Here is an 18,945-nt window from a genome sequence, read left to right on the forward strand (position 1 = left end):
ACGTTGAGATAAGGGTGTGATTTAGGGTTTGGGAACGCAAATAGCTAATTGGCAATTGCTTCATAAGCTCCAGACTAGCAAAACTAAAGGATATAGTATCTCTGTTTAGGCTAATGAGCTACATTTAGAGAAAGGGGTGACTGTGTTCATGTCTGAACAATGTCTGTATTTTTGGCCGAACAAACACTATAAAGTATAAAGACTGTCAACAGATCTGTTTCTATCTTTAACACAGTCACAAATCCTCAGGGGCTGTTAGGCTCTGCGGAGAAAAGGGAAGATATAAAAGAGGAAATGGAGGTGGACAAAACACTACAACCACTCTGACCTCTAGTGGAGAAAATGTGGAGTTTATTTACACAGAAAAGACAGGACGTTAAATCATAAATATAAACAATTTAAGCACATTCTGTGATCAAATCACAGGTATGAAAGCAATTCAGTTCAGTTTGTCTCCTTTATGATACACCTGAAGTCCACGGCACGCTGTCCTTGTCTGCAAGTGGTTTAATTTTTCACTCTTACTCTGTTTTGTCTGACAGCATCCCTGTGTATTTTTCTAACGTCCTGTTAAAAAGAAGGCAATATTTTTTAAATTATAAATGTACTTAAAGCAGTTTATTTAGCATTTTTACAACTGATTATTATCTCACCTGTCTGAGTTGCGTTCTTACTTCCTCCCAGGCTTGTCTTGTTTCCTCCAGTCTCTGACGTCTGCAGAAGAGTCTCGGGCCCTCTGGGGTAAACATTTATTTAATTGCATTAAAACATTAAAGAGCATTAAAAAAAGCTGTTTTATATAATAAAAGTTAACAAATCCTGATCTTACCAATTAACCGTATGTCCCCTTCATAAAAAAAGAAGGTTTTTCTGGTGGTTGGCTCACTGAAAAAACAAACAAACAAAAAAGATTTTCAATACAGATACAGATTCGGTGAATACATTAAATAAAATCTAAAACATGTCCATTCACACCATGGGTGAACTAATGCAATTTTCAATGTAGTAATGTTCATTTCTTTTGTCTGCATCAATGACAACAGAGCTCTGATCCATCAGCCTATTTTTTATTTTTTTGTATTAAGTCCATCAGTTTTGGTTTATTGGCCTTAATGGGACCTTGTATCCATGAGCTATATGCTATTATTTTAACTGGTGCCATTAAATTGCAAAAAGTAAAAAAAAAGACTCCAATTTAAATGAATTAATAACAATAAATAAATTAAATAGAATGTTTATGTTTCTGGAGTAAAAATCTGCAAATACATATCTTTATGCTTTCAAAACTTCTTATAAGACAGAAGATTACTGTTCCAACTCAATTTAGGTGTAAAATTAAATGCTGAACTACACAGGCAGAACAGACTGTAGCAGGCTCTGATCCACCGTAATACATACACAGCTGCTGTGCTGGTGGAGGCTAATTGATCCGTATTTTCCTCTTCCTTCTTCTCCTCCTCCTCCGCATCCTCTTCATCAGAACTGCTATCCTGGAAACGAGGGTCCACCTGCCAGGACACTTTGGCCCCTTTCAGAGTCTCAATTTTATATTCATCTGAAAAAAAAACAGCACACGTCAGAGGGCTTTTCTCTAATTTAAACCCAAATTTAGCTCAGTCAATTGACCCATACACTCACTAGGACTCTCCATATCACTTGCAATGCTTTCAACACTAGAAAGGTTAGCATAGGAAAAGGGCATGCCTCCTTCACCACATACACACACAGAAAGAACAGGGCAAGTTGAGCTCTCTCTTAGTCTGGCTGCTGATTCCACATAAAAAAAAAAACCGGTTGTAAGAGAGATCATATTTATCTCTCTATTACAAAAAATATATATTCTTGAAAACCACAACTGGTCTTTACTTCCATCCATTACAGAAAGAACCCTTTGGAATATGTGAATATTTAAGCACTTATATGCATTGATACTATAAGAATATAAGCATTAGATCAAAATGCCCAGTATAAGTGTGAAAATATATGGTTTATGTATGTAAGTAACACATTACATTATTATATTTAGTAGGGAGATATAGCTCACCTATCTTCTTAGGAGTTTCAGCTGTTGAATCATCACCAAAGAAAGAGAATTTAAAACCACTGGATGAGTCTTCTTCACTCTTTGACAAACCAGACAATAACTGGGCATCTTGTCCGGTTTCTTCATCTTCATGCTCATCTTCTTCTTTGTCCCACGCAAGTTCCTCCTTTTCATCTGGCTTTTTTGTTGTTGTCCCAAACACCTCTTTCAGGTTTGAAGCCACATCGTAATAAATCTCCTTTGAAACCTCTGGAAGCTTCATCGCCTCTTCTCGTTTCTTTCGCCTTGCAGCTTTACTGTATGAAGACAAGGCCAAGGACTGAATTCTGAATCCTTACAGGCTGGTAAATGAAAAAAAAAACTTGAAAATAAACACTGTGAAACATACCTTTCTTTTTCAGGCTTTTCCGTCTTTTTCTCAAATGCAGAGTGAGCCTCACTTGTTGGATCATAATGCAAAGATGTCATGTCCCTGAAATGTCAAGAAGTAATTATGTAATTAAACTTTTTTTGTTGAGGCTCATAACTGTGGTGAACTTATCCTTTGCAATAGTTCTTCCTTCTTTCCCCAGGGGGTCCTGATTAGAGCCAGTTTTATCATAACGAATTTAGATAGATAGATAGATAGATAGATAGATAGATAGATAGATAGATAGATACTTTATTGATCCCCGGGGGGAAATTCTTGGCATCCAGCAGCAGGTTACACAATAAACAAAGTTAAAAAAGATAAAATATAAAATATAAAGATACATATAAATACAATCAAATAAGAAATAGAATATACAGTGTAAATGTACAGTCTTCGTGTGTGTGTGTGTAATGGAGATGGAGAATGGAGGTAGTGCAGTTGAACACAATAGACAGTGAACACCAGTTGATGTGCATAATGTGAGGATAACTGATGTCAGCCAAACAGAAAGTGCAAATACACAGTTATATAATAATTTAAATTAAATTAAGCAGTGCAAAAGATACGTAAACAGTGCAAAAGATACGTAAACAGTAGATGAATTAACTAGTGAATGAACTACTAGTGCAAAATATGGTAGAACTATAAAAAGTGTTCTAGGCATCAGCAAGTCTGAGAGTGTGTCCATAGCTGGGGGTGTGTCCATGGTGTGGCCAGAGTGGCCGGAATGAAAAAGTTTCACAGAGTCTTTAGTTTGCTGTGCTGAGAGGAGTTGAACAGTCTTATGGCCTGAGGAACAAAAGACTTTCGGAGTCTGTCTGTGGAGCAGGACTGGGACAGCAGTCTGCCGCTGAATGAGCTCCTCTGCCTGGTGATGGTGCTGTGCAGAGGGTGGTGAACATTGTCCATGATGTTCAGCAGCTTACTGAGGGCTCTCCTCTCTGCCAGTGGTGTTAAGGACTCCAGCTCTAATCCCAGCACAGAACCAGCTTTCCTCACCAGCCTGTCCAGTCGTCCAGCATCCCTCTTGCTGATGCTGCCTCCCCAACACACAACAGTGTAAAAGAGGACGCTGGCTACCACAGACTGGTAGAACATCAGGAGGAGTTTCTGGCAGATGTTGAAAGCCCTGAGCCTTCTGAGGAAGTACAGTCTGCTCTGAGCCTTCCTGTAGAGGGAGTCAGTGTTCACTGACCAGTCCAGCCTGTCGTCCAGGTGCACACCAAGGTATTTGTAGGATTTGACCACCTCCACGTCGACCCCCTCGATGGAGATTGGCCGCTGAGCAGAGGGCCTGGACCTCCTGAAGTCTATGCACATCTCCTTGGTTTTGGAGATGTTCAGCTGCAGATGGTTCATCTTGCACCACATCACAAATTCCTCAACCAGGCTTCTGTACTCCCTCTCATCATCATTACGCACACACCCCACAATTGCAGTGTCGTCAGAGAACTTCTGCATGTGGCATGACTCCGAGTGGTATTTGAAGTCTGATGTGTACAGTGTGAACAGGACTGGAGAGAGAACAGTCCCCTGTGGTGCTCCTGTGCTGCTGATCACTGTATCAGAGGAGCAGTCCTTGATCCTGACATGTTGTGGTCTCCCAGTAAGGTAGTCAGTGATCCAGGTGACCAGGTGCATATCCACCTCCATCTCCATCAGCTTGTCTCTCAGTAGTAGGGGCTGGATGGTGTTGAAGGCACTGGAGAAGTCGAAGAACATGACCCTCACAGCACCTCCCCCCTTGTCCAGATGAGAGTGAGCTCTGTGCAGGAGATAGAGGATGGCATCTTCCACTCCCACCTTTTCCCGGTACGCAAACTGCAGTGGGTCCTCAGCATGGTGGACCTGAGGTCTGAGTTGGTCCAGCAGCAGTCGCTCCATGGTCTTCATCACATGAGATGTCAAAGCAACAGGCCTGTAGTCATTCAGCTCCTTTGGGTGTGCCTTCTTGGGAACAGGAATGAGACAGGTTGTCTTCCACGTGGCAGGAACTCTCCCTATACGCAGACTCAGGTTAAAAACATGTTGGAGGGGCTCACCCAGTTGAACAGCACAAGCCTTGAGCATTCTGGGGCACACTCTGTCCGGGCCAGCTGCCTTCCTGGGGTGAAGTCTCCTCAGCTGTCTCCTGACCTGGTCAGCAGTAAAGGTTGGTGGACTGGAGGAGCTGATTTGTCTGCCAGTTGATAGTGTTGATGGTGGTGATGATGAAGATGGTGGAGGTGAGGGTGATGATGGTGCTGATGAAGATGGTGGAGGTGAGGGTGATTGTGCTGATGGTGATGAAGATGATGATGGAGGTGAGGGTGGTGGTAGTGGTGGTGATGATGATGACGGTGATGATGTTGATGAAGATGGAGGTGAGGGTAATGGTGGTGGTGATGAAGATGGTGGAGTTGGAGTTGAAGGTGATGGAGATGGTGGTGATGATGGTAGAGGTGGAGAAGATGTTGGTGATGCTGCAGGAGGGTAGGAGGAGGGGGCAGCAGGAGCAGGACAGTCAAACCTGTTGTAAAAGTTGTTGAACTGGTTTGCTCTGTCCACACCGCCATCTACTGGGTTGCCGTTGTTGTTCTTGCACCCAGTGATGGTTTTCATGGTCTTTGCAACTGAAATGGTCTTTTGCCCTTGAAATGTTTTATTTCTTAGAGACATTTTTATCTTTACCTAGTTAAGTAGTTCTTGAAGTAGTTATTGTTTAAAACATTACTAAAATATGGCCATTTACTGTATACCTATACCACAACCCAACAGATGCTTTTAAACAAATTAAGAGGGCAAGAAATTCATATATTTAACTCTTGACAAGTTCAACGCAGCTGTTAACTGAAAGCCATTCCAACTGGCATCAATGCAGCATCAGTAGGCAGCCAACACTCTCTGAGGCAAGCGCCAGATCCCCAACTTTATACATCAGCTAAAAAACTGAGACAATGGAAGTGATGAAGGGAGAGCGAGCCACATACACACACAGAAAGAACAGGGCAAGTCGTGCTCTATCTGAGTCTGGCTGCTGAAAGAGCCACAGTTGTAACAGAGATCTTTACTTCCCTATTACAAAAAAAATAAATCTTTTAAATTTATGAAAAGCCATTCCAGGTGACCACCTCATAAAGCTGACTGAGAAAATGCCAAGATGTGCAAAGCTGACATCATAACAAGAGATGTCTACTTTAAAGAATCTAAAATATAAAACATATTCTGGTATGTTCATAGTTTTGATGACTTCAGTGTTATTTACAATGCAATTTTTTTGCAAAAATGATAAAAAAAAAAAAAAAAACAGAATTTGAGGCGTGTCCAAACTTTTAACTGGTACTGTACATTTTATATACTATACACAGAGATGTCACATAAATATATATATTTTAAAAGCCTATATATATATAGGCTCTCCTTCATAGAGGGTGGAACTGATTTGGTTACTTAAGACAATTTAAGCCAAAAGCCACTGGTCACGATCAATACCACACACTGTGGGTGGTAATAGTCTTGTACTGCATATTTCCGGCACACACACACGCCTGTGGCATTATTAACCCTGAGGTTACAGTTTGTAATCAATTTACACACTGCTGTACCATGACTTTTGGTATGTCAGTGTATAACAGCTGGCATTAGATTAGGGGTTCTCCGATACAGTGTCATACTCTTACCTAAAGGTCTTGCCTTTGGTAAACTCTTTACTGGTCCTCGGCTGAATGCAGATGTTAACAACACTCTGCAGGATAGCCAGGTTTTTCTTTTTCTCATCATCCAGCTCCTGTTCTTCGGACACTTTGGCTCCTACATCTGAAACCAGTGATTATATGCCATGTGAAACAAGCAAGGAACAATTTCAGCTGCCTGTAAATTATACATTTACAATAGAAAGACGGCTCCTTTTCACTTAAAATACAGTGTTTAAACCATAATCACAATGTGTGTGCAACAATGGGGAACCACAGTGCCCTCTAAGCCTTCAGAGAACATCAGAGAATCTATGATTTCTGGGAACTACTCATCTGTCGACTAGAAGGACATCAGTCCACCAGTATCAGGCCGTGAAGTATCCTGAAGTTGCTCTGGCCTAGGAGCTCTAACCAGTTGTTACCTGACCTCACAGATGATTTTTGATGTCTGAGTCCAATCAAATTCTCATCATAACAATGTTTCAACATTTAGTTCAGCACCTCCAGGAACTCAGTTAAGACAGTGAGAAAACTATTTCAGGTGAAGATTAAAGATTAAAATACCAAGAGTGTGCAGATCTGCCCTCAAAGATAAAAGTACAACTTAGAAGAATCGAAAATATAAAACATATTCTGCTTTAACACTTTTTGTTAACAAAATAATTTCACGCATTCCTGTAAAGCTTTTATGTCCTTTATGTAATTGTAAAAATGTGAGTGAGAAGGTGTGTCCGAACTTTTGACTGATACCATTTAATTTGAATAATTACAGCATCCAAAAATTCTCTTGTCTGTACGGCACCTAGAAAAGTAAACAAAAGAAAACGAAGAATCCCTGACCTTGTTGCTCTGCTTGGCCATCGTCTTCAAGAAACCTGGCATCCAGCTGAAATCTCGGATCTGTTCCAAACCTGGATTGTAACTCCATAAGCTAGAAACAAATAGACAGTCAAATACAAAGTTATAACTAGTTACTTGCTTTCTACAACCCCTGGCAAAAAGTATGGAATCACCAGTCTTGGATGAGCACTCCTTCAGACATTTCATTCTGTAAAACAAACTCTGATCAAAAACATGATACAATAATAAGGTCATTCCAAAGTGCAACTTGTTGGCTTTCAGGAACACTCAAAGAAATGAAGAAAAAACATTGTGGAAGTCAGTGAATGTTACTTTTATTGACCAACCACAGGGAAAAAAATATGGAAAAAGAGGAAAAAGTATGGAATCACTCAAATTGAAGGTAGAAAATAAGGACACACCCAGTCAATTTCCTTTCCCTAAATGGACACCTGCCTCAGATTAGATCTGCTCGTTAGTCTGCAGTTAAAAACACCTGCAGTCATGACACCTTGGAGGGCTGCTGGACGAATTAGAGTGGCAAGAACCATGGCTCCAACAAGAGAAATGTCTCTTGAAACAAAAGAGAGGATTGTGAAACTTCTTGAAGAAGGTAACTCTTCACGCATGGTTGCTAAAGATGTGGGCTGTTCACAGTCAGCTGTATCCAAGATATGGACCAAATACAAACAGCATGGAATGGTTGTTAAAGCCAAGCGTACTGGTAGACCGAGAAAGACATCAAAGCGTCAAGACAAGCAACTTAAGGCCATTTGTCTTGAAAACCGAAAAAGTACAACTAAACAGATGAAGCATAAATGGGAAGAAGCTGGAGCCAATGTATGTGACCGAACCGTAAGAAATCGCCTAAAGGAAATGGGATTTCAATACAGGAAAGCTAAAAGAAAACCATCATTGACACCTAAACATAAAAGAACAAGACTGCAGTGGGCTAAGGAGAGGCAATCATGGACTGTGGATGACTGGATGAAAGTTATCTTCAGTGATGAGTCAAGAATCTGCATTGGACAAGGTGATGATGCTGGAACTTTTGTTTGGTGCCGTTCCAGTGAGATTTATGAAGAGGCCTGCCTGAAGAAAACAACCAAATTTCCACAGTCCTTGATGATATGGGGCTGCATGTCAGGCAAAGGCACTGGGGAGATGACTGTGGTTAATTCTTCTATCAATGCACAAGTTTACATTGACATTTTGGACAGTTTTCTCATCCCTTCAATTGAACAGATGTTTGGAGATAATGAAATAATTTTCCAAGATGACAATGCATCGTGCCATAGGGCAAAAACAGTGAAGGCATTCCTTGGAGAAAGACACATTCAGTCGATGTCGTGGCCTGCAAATAGTCCAGATCTCAACCCAATTGAAAACCTGTGGTGGAAATTGAAAAAAATGGTCCACAAGAAGGCTCCGACCTGCAAAGCTGATCTGGCAACTGCTATCAAAGAGAGTTGGCACCAAATTGATGCAGAATACTGTTTGTCACTCATCAAGTCCATGCCTCAGAGACTGAAAGCCGTTATAAAAGCCAAAGGTGGTGCAACTAAATACTAGTGATGTATTTTGAATCATCTTTTGTTTATCTGTTTTTCATGATTCCATACTTTTTTCCTCAGAATTGAGTGATTCCATATTTTTTTCCCTGTGGTTGGTCAATAAAAGTAACATTCACTGACTTCCACAATGTTTTTTCTTCATTTCTTTGAGTGTTCCTGAAAGCCAACAAGTTGCACTTTGGAATGACCTTATTATTGTATCATGTTTTTGATCAGAGTTTGTTTTACAGAATGAAATGTCTGAAGGAGTGCTCATCCAAGACTGGTGATTTCATACTTTTTGCCAGGGGTTGTAAACAAAATGCCAGTGCTTACAATGCAAAAATGTGACGTTAAAAAGTTTGTTGAAGGACAGAGAGAATCATTAAGGATTGCAATTTCTGTAGTAAATCATAACATGATCAAGATGTATGGTTAGATATTAAGGAAACATGAAAATGGCCTCCAAATCTCCCCACTGCCATTCCTCCAGTCCCGTTTCACCACGCCCCAGGTTGCCAGATATAGAAAACAGCACAGTGTGTCCCAACCATGTTAACGGGCGAGCTGGCTATTCTTCTGCTAAACAGGCAAACAGCTTCAGTAAAGTTCGCTAAACATAGCTGGGTAATTTACCAGCATCACTAGTACAGAACTTAGTAGAGCCTGGCATTTTGTAAACCAAAACATATATATTCACTGATCAGCTACAGAGTAAGACTCGTTTTCGCCCGTCACTGTGTGTGAATCTGGCAACCAGAGTGAGCTTCGCATGTGGGGAGGAGTGGCAGTAAACTCTATCCAGTGATTGGAAATTGGATTCCTAAATATGTCAAATGTAGTAAGCTACAACAAGTTCCTTAACCTGGAGATCATTTTGCTGGAAAAACAAGATTTTTTGTAACTCCTTTGCAGAAACGGTATTGAGGATCTCGATCTAGCTTCTGGAGATTATGTGGCGATTATATGAACATCATTTTCATATTTTTTGGGATTGTACTGGATATTGTATTGTCTGGATATTGTACTGGCTATTTATCAGGCTGTACTATATTTCAGTTAAATATACCCTTTGATTTTGCTTTGCTTTAGCTGGGGCATCTCTCTTTGGAGTATCCTGCTTGCTAAAAGAAAAAAGGTAATCACTTGGAGGTGACTAAGTTGTTGTTGAAAACTTACTTGTTCATCATGAATTCACATTGATAAATTTCTCTGGTCTAAATAACTAGCTCATATAAGACCCCATTGATCAGATTTCTTTATAGGCCCTATGACCTCAGACATGGATCTCTCCCATTTTCCTCTTTGTATTGATTAAATTTCTCCCGCTTTTATTGTAAATAGTTCTTTGCCTTACAATAAATAAGGTAAAAGATAAAAATAAATAATTGCTATTTACAGGGGCTGGACAATGAAACTGAAACACCGGTCATTTTAGTGTGGGAGGTTTCATGGCTAAATTGGACCAGCCTGGTGGCCAATCTTCATTAATTGCACATTGCACCAGTAAGAGCAGAGTGTGAAGGTTCAATTAGCAGGGTAAGAGCACAGTTATGCTCAAAATATTGCAATGCACACAACATTATGGGTGACATACCAGAGTTCAAAAGAGGACAAATTGTTGGTGCACATCTTGCTGGTGCATCTGTGACCAAGACAGCAAGTCTTTGTGATGTATCAAGAGCCACGGTATCCAGGGTAATGTCAGCATACCACCCAGAAGGACCAACCACATCCAACAGGATTAACTGTGGACGCAAGAGGGAGCTGTCTGAAAGGGATGTTCGGGTGCTAACCCGGATTGTATCCAAAAAAACATAAAACCACGGCTGCTCAAATCACGGCAGAATTCAATGTGCACCTCAACTCTCCTGTTTCCACCAGAACTGTCCGTTCGGACAATAAATTATTGTGGTCTAAAACCAGGTGTTTCTGTTTCATTGTCCAACCCCTGTACACCCTGGGGACTTTTAAATTATAAGGGGAATATTCTCTCAATATTGTATCCAACTTGAAACAAAAATTGTAATACCATTGTTTGAAGTATACAAATTCTTAAAAAGTCATAACTAGCATGCATTTACAAGACCTATGAAACAAAGTTTGAATTAAGTTTCCACATTAAATAGTTCTTGAGTTGCTGATCTGGAAAAAAGTGCAAGAAGCAAACAGATAATAATACACTGCTTTGTTTGCAAGCACTATTATAGCCAAATAAAGAAGTGTACCCTCTTTCAACACTAGGAACCTCAGAACTGCTCAGATTTACCTTCTGTCCAGCTTTCCCTTCAAACTGTGGCTTTATCTGGAATCGATCATCCTCTGCAACATCATCATCATCATCATCTTCATCCTCACTGCTGTCAAACAGTTTGTTGCCACCTACTTTTTTGCTCTCCTGCATAATGAAAATAAAATGACAAAAGCAGAAATTAATGGGATGAAGTTAAATATCAAAGTGAAACCCTGGAAGAACATAGTGGTAGCATCTGTGAAATTGTACCTTTTGTTTGAGGCTTCCTTTTTCTACAGATCCATCGCCGCCTTCATCATCAGATTCGTCCGCAAACAGGCTCTTCTTTATTTGTGGTGTGGCAGTTTCTCCATCGTCGCTAACTTCGTCATCCGAATCAAACACTATGTGCTTTCCTTTGTTTGCTTTTGGGTCGTCCTATAAAAACAAGAATTAGAAAATGCAACATATTTCAATAACCTCGAAGATATTTAATACTGTATACCAAACTCTAAAGTTATATGAAAATCTAAATAAAAAGCTCCTTACAGATATGTTTATTTAGCTTTTATCCCACCCACTGTACTGCCCTTATCACTAGTGGTGCCCCAACACCAGGAGGGTGTAGACTAGCACATGCCTCCTCCAACAGATGTAAACTCAGTCACCGCCTCTTTTTTCAACTGAGTAGCCAGCACACTCTTAGGAAACACCTCTTTCCAAAACATTGGCTTACAGACGCATTGTGTTGAAACAACATTACCCTTTGGAGTGTGTGGGTAGATTTGGAGAAAGAGCGCCATCTTCCCACCTGGAGAGAGAGCAAGGCCAAGTGTGCCCCTCTCGGGACTCCAACAGCTGATGGCAGGCTGCGTGACTGGGAATCGAACCAGCGATCTCCTGATCACAGTGGTAGCGCCTTAGTCCACTGAACCACTCAAGCCCCACAAAGCCATTTAAGGCTTTGGGATATTATTCACAAATGGAGATAACATGGAACAGTGGTGAACCTTCCCAGGAGTGGTCTACTGAAATTACTCCAAAAGGCCATCAACAACTCAACCAGGAGGTCCCAAAAGAACCCAGAACCAAATATTACCAAGCATAATATTCTTTGGACTAGTGGAGCTTTTTGGAAGTTGTTATATGTGCTGTAAAACTAAGACATAATTAAAAAAAGAACATCATTTTGAAAGTCAAACATGGTGGTGGTATTGTGATAGTCAGGGGCTGCTTTGCTGGACAATTGCTGTAATAGATGGAACCATAAATTCTGCTTTATATCAGAATATCCTGAAGGAGAATGACCGACCATCAGTTTGTGACCTTACGCTCAGCTCTACTTGGGTTCTGTACCAGGACAATGATTGGAAGCTCATCAGAAAGTCCAACTTTAAGGCTTACATAAATTCAATTGCGTAACATATTAACCTCACTTATGACTTGTGACTTGTCGCTGAATGCAATCAAATCTACACAGCAGCACCCTTACCTACAGAAACAATGAATATACACTGGTACCCCAACACTAATATATATATATATATATATATATGCACACTCACCAGTTTAGAAAGAGCTCCTTGTATAAGCTTCTTCTGTTGCTCAGCCTCCTTCATCCTCTCCTCCACAGCTGCGAGACGCTTCTCGTTGTCTTGCTGCTGCTTGACTGCATCTGGAACCGACAGCGGAGATGGTCTTGTGCGTGATGCTGCATTGTCATGGGCCTGTTTAAAACCAGCTATGTCCGTTTTTTTTATGATTTTTGGTTCTGCCACATTAGCTTCCTCCTTATCCTGTTCATCCTCCTTGTCCTCATCATCTTCCTCTTCTTCGTCACTCGTCTCTGAATCCTCTGCAGATAAGGAGTCACTGGATGAGGAACAGGCATTTGTAGCAGGTTTAGCATTCAAGATCTTGGAGGTTAAGCCAGTAGAGATACATTCAGCGTCCTCGTCATTATTGACCGCACGGCTGCTGTTAGTAGATGAGCAGTCCACTTGGGGTGAAGGTATGGTCACTCTCTGATATTTGGATGCAGAATCCTTACTGCCATCCATCTCCTCACTGGACGGACTTGATTCCAATGAGGAACTGTCAGATGATTGGACATTGTTTTCCAATTTTGGATCTACAGAGGCTGACTTCTTGAAGTCTCGAAGTTCTGAAGGTTTGGACGGCTCATCTTTACTGTTCTTCTGAGATGTTCTGGAGCCTTCTTTGAGTCTTTTGGGTTCCTCTCCAGATCCAGAGTCTAGTCTGTCTGCTGGTCTTTTAAGACCAGAGGCTAAGGTTGCTGTACTTGAAGCGAAAAGATCTTTAGTCCCGATAAAAGCTGGAAGAGATGATGTTGATGGTTTGACTTGAGCTTTTTTCTTGTTTTCCTTGCTGTCAACATCAGGTCCAAAGAGGTATGCCAAGATATCTTCCGGATTATGGCCAGCCTTTTTTGACGCAGCTTTTGAAATGTTTTTTTCGGAAGTGGACGAAGATCTTTCTGGCTGAATTTCTGGCTCACTTACTGAATCGTCACTCCCTTCATCGTCTGAAGCTTCTTCAGCATTTTTGGCAAGACTCTCCAAATCCGCTAAAGACAGATCCAACCTGTAGCAGTTACCCATCATTGCCTCATATTCAGACTCGACACTTTCACTTGAAGACTCGTCCTTATTATCGGCCTCATCACTATTAGCGCTATTATCTGACTCTCTGTCCGGCTGTGGAGAGTCTCCAGCCTTCTTCTTGACCTTTTTAACTCCACCATGATTAACCAAATTTTTACCAAACTTCATTAGTTCCTTAGCTTTGCTTGGGGTTTTGGTCTTCGTAAGAATTTCGTCCGTGTCTGCCGAGTCATATTCATCATCATCCTTAGATTTCAAAGATACTTGTGCTCTCAGACCGTTCTCTCCACCCCAGAACATATCAGACTTCACCACAAAATCATCTCCAACCACTTCCAAATTGTCCTCGTTCTCTTCAGTGGATGTTGTTTTAAGGGTTCTTGAACGTTCCTGTGCAACCAGCATCCTAATTTCATCATCCGAGCCCACATCACTGTCCCAACCACGAACAGACTTCTTTGCAGAATTAATTTCACGTCCCAGAATCTTCGCTGGACTGCTTTTCTCACTAATTATTTCAGCAAGATCATATATAGCTGGATCTGTTTTGATCTTCTTCGGATATTTCTTCTGAGGTGGGAAATCTCCTCTCCTCTTTTTGCTGATTTCGTCATATCCACCGTCTACCTGCCATGTCAGTTTGGACACTGGAGTGATGACGCCCTCATCCATGTCCAGTTTCTTAATGTTGTGGCAGTGCTTCGAGGGATCACATTTAATAACTTGGAAAAAAAGTTAAGTCAAAAATCAAAAGACACTAAGCTTAAACACTAATCAGCCATGGCATTAACATCATCTATTTCTCTGCATTCTTTTTACTTTGTTCTTTAATGGTCAGGACCCCACATGATAGACCACCACAGAGCAGCTATTATTTGAATTATGGTTTATTCTTAGTTTGCCGCACAGGGTGGATCAGTGGATCAGACACAGCAGTTCTGCTGTAGTTTGAACACTCCTACCCATCCACTCCACATTCTAGGTGTAAAGGTACAGACAAGAGACTTTTATTTTTTTATTCTTCTCCTTGCTTTTAACAATAGGTCCAAATAAATATATCAAAATATCTTATGGCCAGCCTTTTTGGCACAGCTCTTGAAATGTTTGTTTTAAAAGTATATCTAGAGATTTCGCTTGGTCCAACGTGCTGCTGTAGTTTAACCATTCCTACAGTACCTAGCTACTCCACGTTGTAGGTGTAAATGTACAGGCAGAAGCTTATCTGTTGCTTCACAGTTTGTGTTGGGCATCCTACAGTCCTTCATCAGTAGGCACAGGATGCTGCTGCAGGATGCTGTTGGCTGGATATTTCTGGTTAGTGGACTATTCTGTGTCTGATCCACTCATAACAACCAAAGCAACATACACAAAAACACTAATCACAGCAGCGTTAAGTCGTAACCATTAAAGAACAGGGTGAGAATTATTAAAAGTAATTTAAGAGAACATATTAGAACCTCTAACTACAGCAGACATGTAAACATAATCAAACACATGGTCAAACAGTAAAAAAGGATATCTTGTTTTTCCCTTCACATTTAAGATGAAGGACAGGAAGGACTCTTCCAAATTTGCTCACGACCCAATTCTAAAGAGAAAACAAAGCATTAAGGTGATTCTTACAGGCATTTTAGAAAATATTCTACACAGGAAGCTAAAGATAAACCTTGTGCCCAGGGATTTCAGTTCCTGGAACAGCTGCTTTCATGTGGAAGTTCTCAACTCCAGCTGCTTTGAAAGACTTCACTAGTTTATCCTGGGGGTCGGTTATCGGTGTATGAGCCTTCTCGGCTGCTTTCTGACGCTCTTCAGCAAGCCTGCAGAGAAAAGACAGCACCAACTTAGGGTGAGCAGTAGGGCTAGACGATATGGCCAAAAGGTGTATCAGATTTTCATTTGATGTAATATAATTCAATATCTACATGAACAACATAAAAGTCACTACCTGTGCTATAAGGAATCATGCATTGATAGAGCTGGGCGATATTATAAAATATCACAATAATTAAAGAGATATTCACAACACACAATATTTATCGCATTGTTCTGACACAGTCAAAACGCATCAGCAGTGGCAGATTCTGAACAGCCTCTTGTGCAGCAAGTCCAGTCACAAAAACAAAAATGTATTACTTAATATACCACAGTCAACTCACTGTGATGTTCTTACAGCATGAAAGTAGTTAGCAACAAAAGCAAATCACTCTGTCAAGGCAAAATGACAGAGTGCAGTCAGCAGGGTGCTGAGAAACATTGTGTGCAAAGTTCAAAACTTTCTGCAGACACTACAGACCTGCACATTTAATGTGAACTTCAAAATAGCTAAAATCAGAGGAGCATAGAGAGCTTCATGGAATGGGTTTCCATGGCCAAACACAAACACAAGGCAGGCGAGGAGATACTTTTGGCAATAGTGTATACTGTCTGTATGATATGTAAACTTATTATGATATGATTAAATATCTCAAATTCTTATAGGCAGCTTCATAAAGGAGCATTTGAATTATTGGAGAGCCCATAGGTTTCTTTAAGTAACTGCTAAAATGTAAGAGTGTGCATTATCCCATTTACATTTTCCTACTTGTTTAACATGATTTAGATGTAAGTGTCTGTGGAAAATAAATGTAAATGTTAACAAAAGGATTACAATAATATGATTTTCAAGTCACACAATGAATTAATATTTTCCCATCAGTAAGAGTATTTAACTGTGATCACAAAATAATACCTGTGTAGAAAGCTTTCCTTTGCCAGTTCAATCTGTAATGTGCCACCTTTCCATTTTGACTTGTTCAACACAGTCATGCCTGCAAAAAAGAAAAAAAATGCATCTACATCTTCTGAAATTTGTTTATAATTTTTCAACATATAAAAATATTTTATAACATACGTACATCTTTTGTATTCAGAATCTGAAGTGTTTATATTGAAATAACCAAATGTCTTCAGAGGAGATCCTGATTGAAGTCAAAAGACATAAAAAGAAGTAAATTAATGAGGACCAAGCACAATAACGGCCATTAAACTGTAAACATTTATTTAAATCAACTTTTACCATTTTCATCCTTCCTGGTTATAATCTCCACATCAGATACCTCTCCGAACTTTCCAAATCGATCTCGGAGATCCTTTTCAGATATTGTGTGGCTGAGGCCACCGACATACAGTCGCTTCATGTTTCAAACACACATACGCTGTAGAGGGAAAAAAAAAAAACTATATAAATTTATGGTATATTTAAAATGGTATAGAGTTTTTATTAAAGATAAACATGCTCATTAACCAATGTCTTTATGTTTATTTGAGTTTAATCTAGTGTTATACAGAGCTTTACAGGGAAACACCCTCACTACCACCAGGGGTATGCTATATTGTATCGAACACTGTAAGTGACCACTTACTTTGTTTATTTGTTTGGGGTTATTTTAATGGTACATAGAGTTCATTACAGGCAGACCATCTAACTGACTATGTTAACTCTATAAATTCTAATGTTATAAAAAGTTAAATAAAAGTTATTGGCTGGTTACCTGGAATGCATTTCAGTTAACAGCTGTGCTGAACTTTTAATAGTTAATTACTTGAAGTTCTTGTCTCTTGTCCCAGATATGAGCACCTAGTATTTTGGTTTGCTTAACACTTTTAAGTTACTACATGATTCCGTATGTGTTCCTTCATAGTCTGGATCACTTAAGTGTTCATTTACAATGTAGGATGAAAAGTAAAACACTGAATGAGAAGGCGTGATTTCGACAGGTACGGTATATCATATATTTTACTCATATATGTGTCCTGTTTGCTAATAAATAACTCTCGTAAAGCTGCAGGTTACAGTAAGAACACTCAGCTTAGCTAGTTAACCAATATTAACCCATACTTACTAATATTATATAGAACAGTAAAGACAGCGTATCACACTAAAACTAGCCACATATTTGCGACAAACAGACAGCATTTAAACATTAAAAACAGCATAAATAAGAGATAATGTGAGCATAAATAAAGTAAAGCTATTACTCACTCTGTAACTTCTACCTCCTCACATGGAGCCCACAGCCCTGTGCTGCAGGAAAACGAGTCCTCACTACTACACCACACATGGCATCTGTAGTTCCGCACAGTTTAAGGGTTAACGCGGCTCTACTAGAGTAACCCAGGTCCAGAAGGTAAAACTCCATCCCAGGGTTTTGTACCAACTGCTTGGGCAGCAGAGCCACCTAGGCAGATGGTACAAAACCCTGGGATGGTTTTTTACTTTCTGGACCTGGGTTAATCACCTCTTGGCTCTACTTCTCTACGGTTTATATGCAAAATTTCTTTAAATACATATATATATATATATATATATATATATATATATATATATATATATATATATATATATATATATATATATATATATAATAAAATTAATAATAATAATTATTATTATATTAAAATTATTATTATTATTATTATTATTATTATTATTATTATTATTATTATTATTATTATTATTAATTTTATTATTAATTTTATTATTACTTGTATTTAGGGCTGGAAGATAACCAAATTAATTTGATAAATAGATTACTGTTTTAATGCGATTACCATAATGGGATAATGGAGATTGAGGTGGAGATCACAAACATGTAAAAAAAACTTTATTATGAGGCAATTATTTTTATATAACAAAATAAAAAAATATATAAAAGCGGAATATAAGGAATATATTGAAGGATGCTGTTTATTAGTCGTCAACAAATATTTTTTTATTTAATGTAAGGTAAACAATAGCCTTTATATCCCTTTAAATGTTTCCATTTGTCTAAATAAAAAGAATAATTTGTTATGTAGAAACTAAAAATATATGTAGTAATCAAGAATCGCTCATATATTTAAAGAATATTGAGATTTTCTTTTTACAATATTGCCCACCCCTAATATTATTTGGTATATATATCAATTGTTTCTAATGCCTTTTTTATTTAAATGTTCTATAAGCAGAATGTATTTTTAATAAGGTTAGTTAAGTTTTAAGAGAGACCATTTCACTTTGTCACCTCTAATATAAAACATTCAAAAACATCAAATATGTATATATCAGTCTATATCACACTCTCAATTCAATAAGGTTTTGCACATCTATCCAAAACACTGGTTTTACCCGAGCTGGGACTGGCTCTGTGTGGTTTGATCAGAGCTGGTTTACGGAGAGCCTGCTCACTATTCCCACTATACAGAAAGGAATTCTTTATAACAGAAAATGACCGCAAGCCGATAGAGGGCGCCCGCGAGTTAGCCCTGAATGAAAAGGGTTGAATACAGCTAATCGGCTAAAAACTCAAATAAAAATTAATAACCCATTGCCCAGGATATTCTTTTCATTTTAAATAATGTAATAAAGTATTGTAAGAAAAAATCAAATAAACCCGTAAATAGTTTTATTTTTTTAGGCAGTAAAGAAACTAGCAATACTACTATTGGGCACTTGCTTGTTATACAGGTCCTTCTAAAAAAATAGCATATTGTGATAAAGTACAATATTTTCTGTAATGTACTGATAAACATTAGACTTTCATATAT

General features: G+C 39.0%; 1 protein-coding gene across 1 annotated transcript; it reads right to left on the reverse strand.

The window, feature by feature from the left end:
* Positions 1-329: 329 nt before the first annotated feature.
* Positions 330-17,501, reverse strand: nol8 (nucleolar protein 8). The gene is made up of 17 exons (XM_049471735.1): positions 17,402-17,501; positions 16,436-16,574; positions 16,275-16,337; positions 16,109-16,187; positions 15,047-15,197; positions 14,900-14,968; positions 12,322-14,103; positions 11,027-11,194; positions 10,793-10,921; positions 6,971-7,061; positions 6,116-6,251; positions 2,433-2,516; positions 2,045-2,340; positions 1,399-1,555; positions 830-885; positions 654-736; positions 330-567 (listed from the first exon to the last, which is right to left on the reverse strand). The coding sequence occupies exons 2-17, from the start codon at positions 16,554-16,556 to the stop codon at positions 508-510; spliced, it is 3,525 nt and encodes a 1,174-aa protein (XP_049327692.1). The 5' UTR covers positions 16,557-16,574; positions 17,402-17,501; the 3' UTR covers positions 330-507.
* Between the last annotated feature and the right edge of the window lie 1,444 nt (positions 17,502-18,945).

The sequence above is a fragment of the Astyanax mexicanus genome, chromosome 24 (assembly GCF_023375975.1).
Source record: "Astyanax mexicanus isolate ESR-SI-001 chromosome 24, AstMex3_surface, whole genome shotgun sequence".
NCBI lineage: Eukaryota > Metazoa > Chordata > Actinopteri > Characiformes > Acestrorhamphidae > Astyanax > Astyanax mexicanus.

What these genes read in the sequence shown, in the direction of transcription:
- nol8 (XM_049471735.1), bottom strand. Translation starts at nt 16,556, where the DNA reads ATGAAGCGACTGTATGTCGGTGGCCTCAGCCACACAATATCTGAAAAG. An exon ending in GAAAAGCCTGAAAAAGAAAG is followed by an intron (nt 2,341 to 2,432) that starts GTATGTTTCACA and finishes GTCTTCATACAG; the next exon opens with TAAAGCTGCAAGGCGAAAGA. An exon ending in TCCACCAGCACAGCAGCTGT is followed by an intron (nt 886 to 1,398) that starts GTATGTATTACG and finishes TTGTTTTTTCAG; the next exon opens with TGAGCCAACCACCAGAAAAA.